The sequence below is a fragment of the Lissotriton vulgaris genome, chromosome 12 (assembly GCF_964263255.1).
Source record: "Lissotriton vulgaris chromosome 12, aLisVul1.2, whole genome shotgun sequence".
Taxonomy (NCBI): Eukaryota; Metazoa; Chordata; class Amphibia; order Caudata; family Salamandridae; genus Lissotriton; species Lissotriton vulgaris.
In genome coordinates, this window is record NC_141700.1 from 519,965,318 (window position 1) to 519,978,651 (window position 13,334).

The 13,334-nt window shown below is 48.0% G+C and overlaps 1 protein-coding gene across 1 annotated transcript in view; it reads right to left on the reverse strand.

Moving 5' to 3' along the window:
* Positions 1–13,334, reverse strand: part of HYDIN (HYDIN axonemal central pair apparatus protein) — a 2,950,008-nt gene that overhangs the window by 1,242,085 nt on the left and 1,694,589 nt on the right. The window contains exon 48 of the mRNA XM_086945295.1: positions 3,077–3,285. Coding sequence (XP_086801421.1) covers positions 3,077–3,285 — 209 coding nt within the window. The remainder of the gene's footprint in view (positions 1–3,076; positions 3,286–13,334) is intronic.

A 13,334-nucleotide genomic window follows, 5' to 3' on the forward strand; every position in this document is an offset into this window, starting at 1 on the left:
TCGATGGCTGCCAGCACTTGGTACAGTTTGGCTGATACTGTTGGGTCAGCCTGTGACGCATTAGCGTGTGTCCATGCCCGCGTATTGGGCATGTTCTCCTGGGCAGTCTCTGGCACTGAGGTTTGCTGCGTCGTCCTCGGTTTCCCCATGGTGATGATCACGGAGCCGCCTGGGAGTGCAGGGCTCAGCAAGGAGTGCGTCGTTGAGTAGGCGCCTCTCCGGACGATTGAATCGTGTGGCGGGTCGGCTCTCACCAGTTAGTCCTGTGGGCACCCAGTCAGAAGCGTGGGATGGCTTCGCACTGACCGAGGTATGTCTGTTGTCGTGCTCCGCCCTGCCAAAGTATTGTGCATCAAACAGGGAGGCAGATAGTGTGGAAATTGCGGGCGGTTCAGGGAGCAGGGTCTTGTGCCCCTAAGATGGAATTGGACACGGTCTGGTGTAGGGATAGGTTAAGCGGTTGCGCCTTCACGTTAAGGTCAGGAAATTCCTCTCCTCTATAAGTCCGGAGTCACAGCAGCGGTGACCTGCAGGGGGCGCTCAACCAAGGAAACTCTCCATGGAAGGGTGGGAGAACTCTGCTCACCTCCGTTTTTCGAGCTGGTATGCACTCCCCGGGGGGGCCCGCAGTGTCTGCCTCGTCACTCCTGATGATCTTCGGGCGCCAACTTAGGGTCAGGCGGGCCAATCAGGAGGGCTCCTCCAAGGGGGCACATTCGGCCCGGTGATCGCAGGCAGGCCCCAGCTCTCAGGCACCGGTAGGGAGGGGGGGGGGGGGATTCCCCCACCCTGGACCGCTGCGGTGCGGGTCGCCGGAACGAGATGGCGTCCCCGAGGGTGCAGGACCGCTCCGGTCAAAATGGAGGGTCCTCGCCCGTCTGATGTCACCTCTCACTGTAAGGTGGGGGCTGCAGTGGGAGCACGTCCCGATGAATGGCTCCCCTGGTCCCACGTGCTCTTCAGGTAGTGATTGCTGACGGGCGATGAGCGCTCAGTGTCTGTCCGACTCCTGTAGGCGCGCTAACGGGGAAGTGCGGACGCCATCTTACGGCTCGGCGCCAACACCCGGAGTCACAGGCATCTCTCCGGCTGGACGCTGATTTCCCGGGACATGGAGACTGCCACAGGTACTGGGTGAGGTCCGATTGTGGAATTCTGCGTTGAAGGCTCTAGGCGGTCTCAGGAACCGGGCAGTATGCAGGCCCGATCGCGGAGCCTCAGCGACACACAGCCGCCATCGTGGCTTGCTTGGCTACGCCCCTCTTTAAATCATCTACTTTTGGATAATCTCCCTTCTTTCTAGGATGCTGCCAGTTTTAGGAAATTCTATTACATTTTCAGCTAGACCGGGAGGTATGTTAATACAGGCAAAGTGTGACAATCGAGGCTCTGAACGAAGGTCCCACATAAAGATTAAAGAAGACTGTGGCCTCAATGGAGCTATGAAGAACACCAATCAGCTCGAGTATGGGACCAGAACATCTTTACTTGAGCGCAATTAGAGAAGTAAAATCTGAACTATTTGAAGACTGTGCCATAAATTCGAGGTAGAGTGAGACAAGGGTAGTCATCATGTACATTTTGTAAAATGACTTCAAACATGAACAGGATAGAAGATTCAGTACTTTGGCAAGACCTAAAACCAGTTTTAGTTAATGATATAAAAAGACCATTATTAACCAAACATGTAAGGGATCTGCTATGCATATCTTAATTAATGAGGAGACAGGGATAGTTAAATGTTGAATATACATGGGCATTGAGGTACAGATCATGGAGACCAATTTATCTCTACAAAAGATGTAACCATTTTTTTCCCAGATGAGTTATCCCTTTGGTTTTTGGTTTAAATCTAAGATAGTGGAGGGCATGCAGAAAAAGTTTACAGCTTGATCAGACTAGTTAAATGGCACTGGGTCTTGGGCGTTCAATTTTGTTTGGGGTAGGAACTACAACGTCCAAAATAAAGCTTGAACAATTGGTGGGGTTTTGGAATGAAAGATCCCAGAATGATGGTGTGATTTGTGGGCTGAAGTTGGGCTGTGGTTGAAGCAGGTTCTAGTACACATGTTGGAATTAGGTGCCAATCTGTCTAATTTGTGATCTTTATTGAGGTGGAAGGTTCACCTTTACTGTAACAATACTGTAAAGCCCCCAGCTCATTTTAAGTCATTACAGCCTCATATTCAGGGAGGTATCACCAAAAAAACCTTGGACCTGCTAACATGCTTTGTTGTGATGTGTCTGGTCTCCTCAGTGCACTTTCTTCTTGTGGGTGTTGGTAGGTCCCTATGATTCATGGAGGTGTGTAGCAATAGTACAGGAGGTGCAGTGTCGCTGGATCCCACTGAGCATCAAAAGGTAATGCATTTTATTTCTTAAGCAGCAAATGGGGCATTGGGGCATTCTCCCTGTTTACAACAGGGCCTAAGAAACCCTCACTACCAGGTTCGGACTGGTCCAGAAAATAGGCCCGGGCACAAAATTAAAAGTGACCCCATTGGTGAATGAGAAACCTTAAAAAGTGACCCATGTTTGAGAATTGGGGGAGTTTTGAACTTGTAAAGTCATGTTGTTTAAGTGTTTTGTAAGGTGTAGAAGACTGCATGGATTTGAGCATGCTGTTTCAATATCAGGAAAATTGAGAGTAAAACTCTACCCAGCAGACCATAAAGCAGACCCACAGACAGCCAAAGAAATGGCTCACACACTGACTTTTCCAATCAGCCAGTATGGCCCTGCCTAATTGCCATAATGGACAGTCCGTTTCTGCTCACTTCACTGCTGGATTCTTGCTAACAGATTCAGTTCCCAAGAGTTTGTGAAATGGCATTTCTTCATCATGAGCTCCTGCAAGCATAGCCATTTTTGGACAGTACAGAGCTAAAGTTTTGAGATTGGAAAGCTGCTACTGAGATTCTACCGACTAAGACTCTTAAATGGGATAACGTGACATATCACAACTATGCTGGTGACATGGCATTGAATTAATTAAGGGGGCAAAGAGTTCAATATCATTCAACATTTCTTTACCCAGGTAACTTCTGCGTGCTCAACGTATCAAAATATTACCTACCTTTGCAGTTTATCAGGAACAACATCACCAAGCATGCTGCTACGATCCATATCAGACAGGGGAGTTGTAATGGTGGGAGTTGGTGAGCGATTTTCCATGAGCTGCTGGCTCTTCCGTAAGCCGGCTGAGCGGCGTTTCTCCTTCTGGCTCTCACGCCCCTGATCTTGTTTGATTTTTCCTCTGGATTTTGTTGGTGTGACCTGCTCCTCCTAGAACATAATAGATTTCAAGTTATAAACATCAACAAGTATACCATTGACAGCAGAATGAGTAAATTACACTCTAACAACAACTGCCTATTCTTGAACTTCCCTTTATGCTATCACTTATTTTTAAAATCCTATCTTCTACCATGGAATGGTGTGAGGAGGAGGAGCTGGAGATGGATGTACAGTCAGGTACACCCACATTGGACACGTTGGAACAGTTTCCCCATTACCTCTCCCAGTCTTCTCTCATGTTCTTTCAGAGCTGGACCGGGGACCACTGGCCCTTTAAGGAGTCTGGCTTTCCGAAGGAGGCGTACAGGTCACGTGAAGCGGAGTCCTTCAAATGGGGTGCAGCTGAAAGAGGAAGTCGTTCGGCAGGACCAACGGTCGAAGAACGCCAGGAAAGAACGCTTGCCAGGACCTACTCGGTGTTGCCTCAGGACGACACGGGAAGCTTTCACTTGGAAGAAGCAGACGTGAAAGAGGACGACACGCGGAGCGGTAAAAGACCCGAGGACGGAACAGACGGGCAGCCAGACCCTAACTGGCAACGCGACAACTCGAGCCACGGCCCTGGAGGGACGTGGCTCCACAAGGTACGAGGGCGCATTTCCTCTGTTTGGGGTCGAGCGTTGGAGGGAGCGAAGGGAGGGGAAGCTTCAGTATAACGGGCCAGTCTTTAGTAGCACAGGCGTGACTCACTGGTGACGGTTAAGGGTGAAAGCTCCCCACACTTCCCTCATCCCTTATCTAATCTTATGGTCTCTGAACAAACCCCTTACAGTTTTCTTTTGTCTTTCTTTCCTTTTGGTATCGGTGACTGACGGCCTTCCACCCTGACACAAGACATCTGAAGTAAAAAGGAGGACGAAACCGACTACAAGTCCCAGAAGGCTTTGCACCAAGAAGTGCTCTAACTTGTTTTGAAAGACTGTAAAAACTTTTACAACCGTCCTGTTTTCTGCTAGAAGGCCTGCTTTATAATAAACCCACTAAACTAGACACCTTGACTCCTAGTCTACTTCTCCACCACCCCACACGTGGTGTCAGAAGTGGGATCTTTAGGCCGCCTCCACAATGGAAAACCTCATTCAACAATTAATTCGGGGACAGGAAAAACTAGAATGGGCGGTGGAAAAACAAATGACGTCTGCCAATGCAGACCGAGAACTTATCAAAGATGGCTTAGCAAACCATGTGGATCAGATGTTGAAGGTGGCTGATGACCGTGGAGATCTAACCACTCAACTACAATTTCGAGCGGGTACTGGTCCTAATGTTTCCCTTCAAAAATATGCGGCTGGGGAAGATCCTGATGCCTTTCTGCTCAATTTTGAAAGGGCTGCAAGAGCCTCAGGTTGGCCCAAAGCTAAGTGGCCTTTCTTCCTTGCTCCTCTCTTAACGGGAGAAGCCCAAGCCGCATACCAAGTGGCTAACTCTAATGAAAATACCTCCTATAAAGAAATTAAAGAACTTATCCTTGACCACATGGGTATAGACGCTGAGGCTTACAGGGTAAAGTTCAGAAAAGAGAGAGGTACATCATCGTATAATCCAAAGACTTTGTACTTTAAGCTAAAAGGAGCTGCCGATAAATGGTTACAGCCTCAAAACCATTCCAAAGATGAAATCATGGCGATGATATATTTGGAACAATATCTCGAAGCCCTCCCATATCCTATTCAGAGGTGGCTTAAACAACACCACCACCTCAGCCCAGAACAAGCAGTAGAGATGGCCACAACGTTCTATAGAGCACAACCCAGAGCGTTGCCTTGGGACACAGAAAAAACCCAAAAACCGATAAGTAATGCAGGTAAACCCGAAAGAAAACCCGTGAAACCAGTTCCCGAACCTCTGAAACCTAGACCTTTAAAGTTGGATCCCCATCCACTACGGAACCCACAGTGCTTTGAATGTGGAGAGTGGGGTCATATCGCTAGGAACTGTCCCAGGAAAAGGCAGCAGGAAGAACCCATGGACATTGGATGTATACCTCGTTCCATTTTGTATTCAGCAGAAATGGGTCCTAGCTTCCACGTAAGTGTGCAAATCGAAGGGACAACGATAAAAGCACTCCTTGATTCCGGGTGTAAACAGTCTGTCATTCTGAAATCCTTAGTTCCTCCTGCCCAGGCAGTAGTGCAGGGAACAGTACCTATCTGGTGTGTTCATGGGGATGTAAAGGCTTATCCATTGATAGAGATACCAGTAACTCTTCCTACGGGGCAAACTTTAGTTGGTAGACTTGGAGTTGTCCCTACTCTCCCAGAACAAATGATACTAGGTCAGGATAACCCGTTTTTTCTCTTCCTTTTGCAAGAACGCTTACGAAAACTTCCCTCCTTTGTCTCACAACAGAACAACCTCCTCATTCAAGCTCCTTGGCTCTTGGATACTAGTTTCAGATATGCTCAGAAAAATGACCCCACCCTTCGAACCGCTTGGGAACAAGCAGAGCAGCCCTCTTCTTCCTATCCTTCTTTTTCAATACAGAAAGAGTTGTTGTATAGAGTAGGGAAGCAGGGAGACAATCCTCAGCTGGTAGTACCCCAGGCCTTTAGGGAACAAGTCTTGTTTTTTGCACATTCACATCTCCTGGCGGGACATAGAGGAGCACAAAAGACCACACAAATGCTGTTACAGCATTTTTACTGGCCAGGGATCTTTGCACATGTCACAAAGTTCTGTCAGGAGTGTGAGGTATGCCAGAGAAAGAACCCATATACACCCCCAGCAGTCCCCTTGCAACCTCTTCCGGTTATAGGCAATCCGTTTGAAAGGGTTGGAATGGATCTTATCGGACCTCTTCCCCGCACAAAAAAAGGACATGTATATGCTCTGGTGGTTGTGGATTATGCCACAAGATATCCGGAAGCCTTTCCACTAAGAACTCCTACCACACACAACATTTCTGAAAAGCTGATGGAACTATTTTCTCGAGTGGGATTCCCTAGGGAAATCCTCACTGATCAAGGAACCCCTTTTGTTTCAAAGTTGATGAAACAGATTTGCAAGACCTTAGACATTTCCCACATCAAAACGTCCGTTTATCATCCACAGACGGATGGATTGTGTGAGCGCTACAACGCCACTCTCAAACTGAAGCTAAAGAAACTTCTAACAGTGGAGGGTAGAGAATGGGACATGTTGCTCCCGCTCGCTTTGTATGTGGTACGGAGCCAAGTACAGTCAAGTTTAGGGTGTTCCCCCTTCCAATTGCTGTATGGGAGAGAACCCAGGAGTCTCCTAGAAATTACCAGAGAGGTTTGGGAACAAGAAAAGGAAGAAGAGACGAAGTCTTTCTTGACTATACCAGAGGTCTACGTTCCAAACTATATAAGCTAAGAGAGTTCGCTGATTCTAATTTAGAAAAAGCCCAAACGAAACAGCAAACGCTGTACAACAAAGGAAAGAAGTGGAGACAGTTGTCTGTCGGTGACTGGGTTCTCGTTCTGTTGCCTACTGCCATAGGGAAAAACAAGTCCGGATGGCAGGGCCCTTATAAGGTAACAGAAAAGGTCGGCCTAACATCCTACAAGATACAGGTTACTCCTAGAAAGTGCCAACTATATCACATTAATCTTCTTAAGAAGTGGCTAGGGCCTCCTCCACAAGACGTACAACATGTTGAGGACGTCTCCTCTTCCACTTCTACACTAAAGCAGTTGGTCATTAATCCCGATCTAACCCAAGAACAGGAAAACATGCTTCAGAACAGCCTAACCCCTTTTGCTCACATCTTCTCTGATTTACCAGGAAGAACTTCACTAGCAGAGCATACTATCCCCACTCCACCCGGGAAAATAGTGAAACAAAAGCCATACACAATTCCAGCTGCTAGAAGAATGGCTATAGAGAAAGAGGTAGAAAACATGCTAGATCTAGGTGTTATCAAACCCTCAACCAGCAATTGGTCTTCCCCTATAGTGTTAGTGCCTACACCGGACAGATCTGTCCCCTTTTGCATTGATTTTCGGGCTGTGAATTCCATATCAAAACGTGACTCTTATCCCATCCCTAGGGTGGACGAACTAATAGAGAAGCTAGGGGAAGCCCAGCTCATTACTACACTTGACCTTACTAAAGGTTATTGGCAGGTGCCGCTTAAACAGGAGGACCAAGAAAAAAACGCTTTCGCCACCCCTAGTGGCCTTTACGAGTTTACAGTCCTCCCCTTTGGGTTACATGGGGCCCCTGCCACTTTCCAACGTTTAATGAACCAAGTATTGCAAAACCACCAGCAATACTCCTCAGCTTACTTAGATGACATTGTTATCTTCAGTCCTGATTGGGAGACTCATCTCCAACACTGTACCCAAGTGTTCACCGCCCTCCAAGCCGCTGGCCTACATGTAAATGCAAAGAAGTCAAAAGCAGGCTTTAGGAAGGTGAAGTATTTAGGCTATCTTTTGGGTAATGGAGTTATAGAACCACAATCAGAAAAAGTAAAAGCCATAGTAGCACAGGCGTGACTCACTGGTGACGGTTAAGGGTGAAAGCTCCCCACACTTCCCTCATCCCGTATCGAATCTTATGGTCTCCGAACAAACCCCTTACAGTTTTCTTTTGTCTTTCTTTCCTTTTGGTATCGGTGACTGACGGCCATCCACCCTGACACAAGACATCTGAAGTAAAAAGGAGGTCGAAACCGACTACAAGTCCCAGAAGGCTTTGCACCGAGAAGTGCTCTAACTTGTTTTGAAAGACTGTAAACACTTTTACAACCGTCCTGTTTTCTGCTAGAAGGCCTGTTTTATAATAAAACCACTAAACTAGACACCTTGACTCCTAGTCTACTTCTCCACCACCCCACAAATGGGCAACCAGAAAAAAAATGTTTTCTAGATGAATTCCAATACTTCAACTGGCCACTAAATAGCTTTATGAAAAGTATAGGAAGTTCAATAGTAAATGCAAACGTATCACTTCAACAGCACCAATTAACTCCTTACTCTCCACTTGAGACTGGCGCCTTTTCCTCGTGAGCAGATGGCCTCCATGATGGCGATTGGGGTCTTGCGATAGGCGGGGACAGTGTGCCACTGGTGGGGACTGGGAGGGTGGTGCAGATGTTGGCTGCTTGGGCACTGTCAGTGCGGGTGTGGCAGATGCACCCTTAAACTTGCACATGTGAGAGATGAGGAATGGGCCGGCGGAGCTAGATCATCACACACCGAATTTCTCAGTATGTGAAGCATTAACTTTGTCTTTTACGTTTTCAAACATCCAATCTTTTAAAGGAACACTACTATACCGACCACCAGGCTCTCAATCTGATTTCCGCGCGGAACTACAAACCTTGCTAGAATCAATAGCGGTTATACCAGAGTTTACTATCCTGGGAGACTTTAATTTCCATTTGGAATCTCCCTCTGACACGCAAGCCTCCTCTCTGACCTCTGATCTGTTATCATTAGGTTTTTCATCAGTTGGTCACATTACCCACTCACAGGGCAGGCCATACATTGGAAGTGCTATTTACTAATAATGGTAACATCTCTCTACATTTAGTAAGCCCTCTGATCTGGACAGATCCCTCTGCAATAATTTTTTATATTAAGACTAAGAAATCCAACCGCAGAGGGATCAGCCGCCAAACCTCCAGACAGATCCGGGCATGGAACAAAATTGATACCCAACATCTGCAAGAATCTATGTCCTCTCTTCATTACATTCCATCAGAAGACCCTGAAATAGCCTCCAATAACTACTCTGACTGGTTACACGATATCTTTGCCCTATCAGTACCATTTAAAAAGATCTCTACCAATCGAAGGGTTCGGTCCGCACCCTGGTTCTCAGAGGAACTAAGACTCGAGAGACAACACGGCAGGAACTTAGAGAGACACTGGCGTAAAGATTATAATAACAAAGCCAAAACGCTATACAAAGAGGCAATGATAAAATAAAAACATTTGATCACCTTGCACAAGATTAACTACTGCTGTACTGAAATAGAATCTGCCCAAAATTCTCCGAAAGAACTTTTTCAAGTTGTAACCAAACTCTCAACACCTCTAATAGGTTCCATGCTCCAAGCTTCCCAAGATTTATGCAATTCGCTGGCTACATTTTTTAAGGACAAGGTGACTCGCATCTACTCTGACTTTGCCACTCAGACTAATCCAGACCAGCCAACACTCAAAAACTCCTCTAATACGTCCTCTATTCCTGTTTTTTCAGAATTCACTCAGGTTTCCCCTGAGCAGGTATGCAAACTTGTCCTTTCAATCAAATCCGGTTCCCCCTTAGACCCTTCGCCACCTTCAATCCTTAAATTAATCCCGGAGCCTATTGCGACCATACTTAGTGACATTTTTTAATTTTTTTTTAAAACCTTTATTTCGACAAAGTAATACAAATACAGACCTACAACCACAGGGGCCGGCCAGTAGCAGTGGATATCGAAATAAAAAATAGTACACAGCTCATCAGCCGACAACCCGGGGGTTCGGCAGCAATACAGTATGCCCATGCGGCGTTCTTGTGATGATAGGAGGATAAAGGAAAGGTTTCACATTTTATATTTTTTAAAAACAAACATAACAACAAAATTCTGAGGTGACATTTATAATGTATGTGGCTGTCTCAGATAGCAGGGGGAGTGACCCAGTAAAAGGCAGATGTAAAAAAGGATATGGAAACACGAGGAGGGAATGAAGGTGTCAGGAGCGAACAAGCAAGTAAAGTACAATAGGATATAGACGTATGGGATGCCCGGTCATGGGGACAGAGGAATATCATTGGTTTCTACAAAAGGAGGGGTTCAAATCTCTCCACGATATGAGTTCCATTGACCCCATATCCTCCCCCATTTCATAGGTCTTCCACGGGCGATGTATACAGTTTTTTCTCTGAACATGCACCAATCCATGTTTTCCTCCCAGGTTGAAACCAGTGGTGCCCTTTGAGACCCCCACAGCTGGGCTATGTCTCTTTTCGCAATCATGTTGCCGAGGGTGGCCCATTGAGTCTGCGCTACGCTATAATCGTTCGGTTCCCACACGTTCAACAGGCACCTTCTGGCCTCAGGCAATAACGAAACACCCGTAACCTCTTCCATAACCTCATGCACTCGTTTCCAATACACCACCACGTCCGGACATTCCCACAAAATATGAAGAAAAGTAGTAAGCATACCACAGCCGCGCCTAAACAACCCATCCATAGAGTAACCCATGCGCATCAGGCGTGGACCCGTGACATACACGCGGTGTAAAATCTTCAATTGCACCAGCCGGAGACACGCCGGAATCGCGACTTCCTTAGGGGACGATATCGCGGCCTGCCAATCTTCGTCATCCAGCTCCAGCCCATCACCAGTCCAGGCTCCACGAAGCTGTACAAGAAGATCCGAGCGGTCATTGATGAGCTTTTTATGAATGAGGGAGATGGTACTATCAGGGACATACCCGTCAAGCACCCTGTCTTCCAAGTGAGAGGACTCTGGGATAGCGGTACCGATCGGGAAGACGGATTCAAGTGCATGACGAACCTGAAGATACCGGAAGTGCTCTCTATCGCCCAGTTTATACTCTTGTTGAAGTTCCATGAAGGATTTGATCCTATCCTTGACCCAGAGGTCTCCTACCCTACTAATGCCAATAAGATCCCATTTGTCAAATTCCTTCGTCGTCCAAAGACAGCCCAGTCTTTCTGCCGCATAAAGCGGAGTGGCTCTGGTCAGCCTGTCTGTCCATCCCGTGGCAGCAGTCGCAGCCCCCCACACTCGTACCGCAACCCCAGTGGGACCGGTGAGATTCTTCCCCGCCGATCTAGAGTAGAGCGCCCTATTGTAGTCCCCTCCCGGCAGCTGCCATTTATACATCTAGAATGCCGGATTCGGGACCGGACCATACATTGCGTGGTTGATAGCACTCAGTTGCGACGCCCAATAGTACCGTTTTATATCGGGCAACGCTATACCACCATCGTACCAGGGCAAAGTCAATTTCGACAGCGCAATGCGAGGTCGCCCGCCCCACACCAGCTTTCTCTGGAGGCCCTCGATCTCCCGGAAATAACTAGCAGGCACCAAGTCAAGCGTGTTTTGGAGGGCGTACAGAAATCGAGGGAGGGACATCATCTTAAACAGGGCTGCTCTCCCAACCGGGGACAGCGGCAAACCGCACCATGCTGTGACGTCGGACCGAAGCCGGCGGAGTGGCGGAAGCAGATTCCTCTCATACCGTACGGCTGAGTCCAAGGAAATATAAATCCCTAAGTATTTAAAGCCATCGCGCGATACCGGTATTGGACAGACACGGGGCAACAGTGGCATTTCTGCAGTGAGCGGGTAAATGCAGGACTTAGACCAATTGATGGCCAAACCCGAGTTCCTCCCAAAGGAGTGTAACACGTCAAACAACACTCCTAGTGACTTACGAGGGGAAGTAAGGTATAACAGAATATCATCGGCGTACAACGACATACGGTCCTCGAAGTCAGAGGACCAACTAATGCCCTTAAGCACCGGCTCCCACCTAAGCCACGCGGCAAGGGGCTCAAGAGCAAGCGCGAAGAGGAGCGGTGATAACGGACAGCCCTGTCGCGTGCCTCTTCCTAGGACGAAAGGCTCTGAGCCCTACCATTAACAACCACTTGGGCCATTGGTTGTTCATAAAGAAGTCAACCCAGCCAATAAAATTAGGACCAAAACCGAATTTTGCGAGGGCCGCCCACAAATACGGCCATTCTATTGTGTCGAAGGCCATCGAAGCATCTAATGAGACCAAAATGGCCTTCACGAAGTGACCCCGCCCTTGCCAGTACACCATGAAGGCGACGAATATTGAGAGCCGTATTCCGATGAGGAATGAACCCGGACTGATCAGGGTGTATCAAATCACCAATAACCGTGATCAAACGATTCGCCAAAAGTTTCGCCAAAATTTTGGGCTCGACGTTCAGAAGCGAGATCGGCCTATATGAAGAACATTGATCACAAGGCTTCCCATCTTTGTGAATGGCAACAATGGACGCCAATCTCTGATCCCGGGGAAGAACTCCGAGATCCCGCGATTCCAAAAACATTTGGCGAAGGTGTGGCGCCATCTTGTCTGGACACAATGTGTACAGCTCTATCGGGATACCATTCGGGCCGGAGGCCTTCCCTGAGCGAAGGGAGCGGATAGCAAGCGCTATTTCATCAGTAGAAAAATCCACCTCCATAAGCTCCCTATCTGACTCCGAAAGGCTAGGCAGCGCGATATCCCTAAGTAGCAAATGTGAATCCTCCTCCGGCCTGTCCGAGACCGGCGCGTAGACCTTCTGAAAGTGCTGAGCAAACACCGTGACTATCTCATCTGGGTCCACAACCCGTTCACCGTCCTCTCTTACCACAACAGGCACCACACGATTCAACCTTTCTCTCTTATCCAGCCACGCAATCAACTTCCCGGCCTTATCACCAACATCATACAAACGCCCCTGCTGCTCACGACTCATCATCCTCGCCGCATCCGTCACCAGCACTTTGTAATCGGCCTGCTTAAGGGCAAAAACATGCAAACCCTCGGGTGTGACCCCAGATTCCAGCTCTTCTTCCAGAGACGTGATTTCAGTCTCCAATCTCACCACTTCCTCATTCTTGCTTTTCCTCGCGCTAGCGATCAGGGAAAGGGCTTGAGCCCGGACAACTGTCTTAAAGGCCTCCCACAGGGAAACCGAAGAGGACACAGACCCAACATTCTCCACAAAGTAGTGGTCCATACATTTAACCTCCTCAGCCCTGGTTTTCGGATTGCGTAGGTGCCAGGGGTTAATTGGGGCAACCCGGCCCTCGGCTTCCAGTTGTACATCAATCGTAAGCCAGAGAGGAGAGTGATTCGAGATCCCCTGAGCAAGGTGTCGAATTTCCCTCACAGAGACCATCTGCACCGCTGGCACCAGGATATAATCGAGCCTCGAGAGACTCCCATGTGCTCCCGAATGGAAGGTATATTGTGCCTGCCTAGGGCGCAGGTGTCTCCAGCAATCCACTAAACCTAGCACATCCAGGAAGTTGCTCACCCGTAACTGTGACCTCAAAAGAGGCCGGGGGGGGG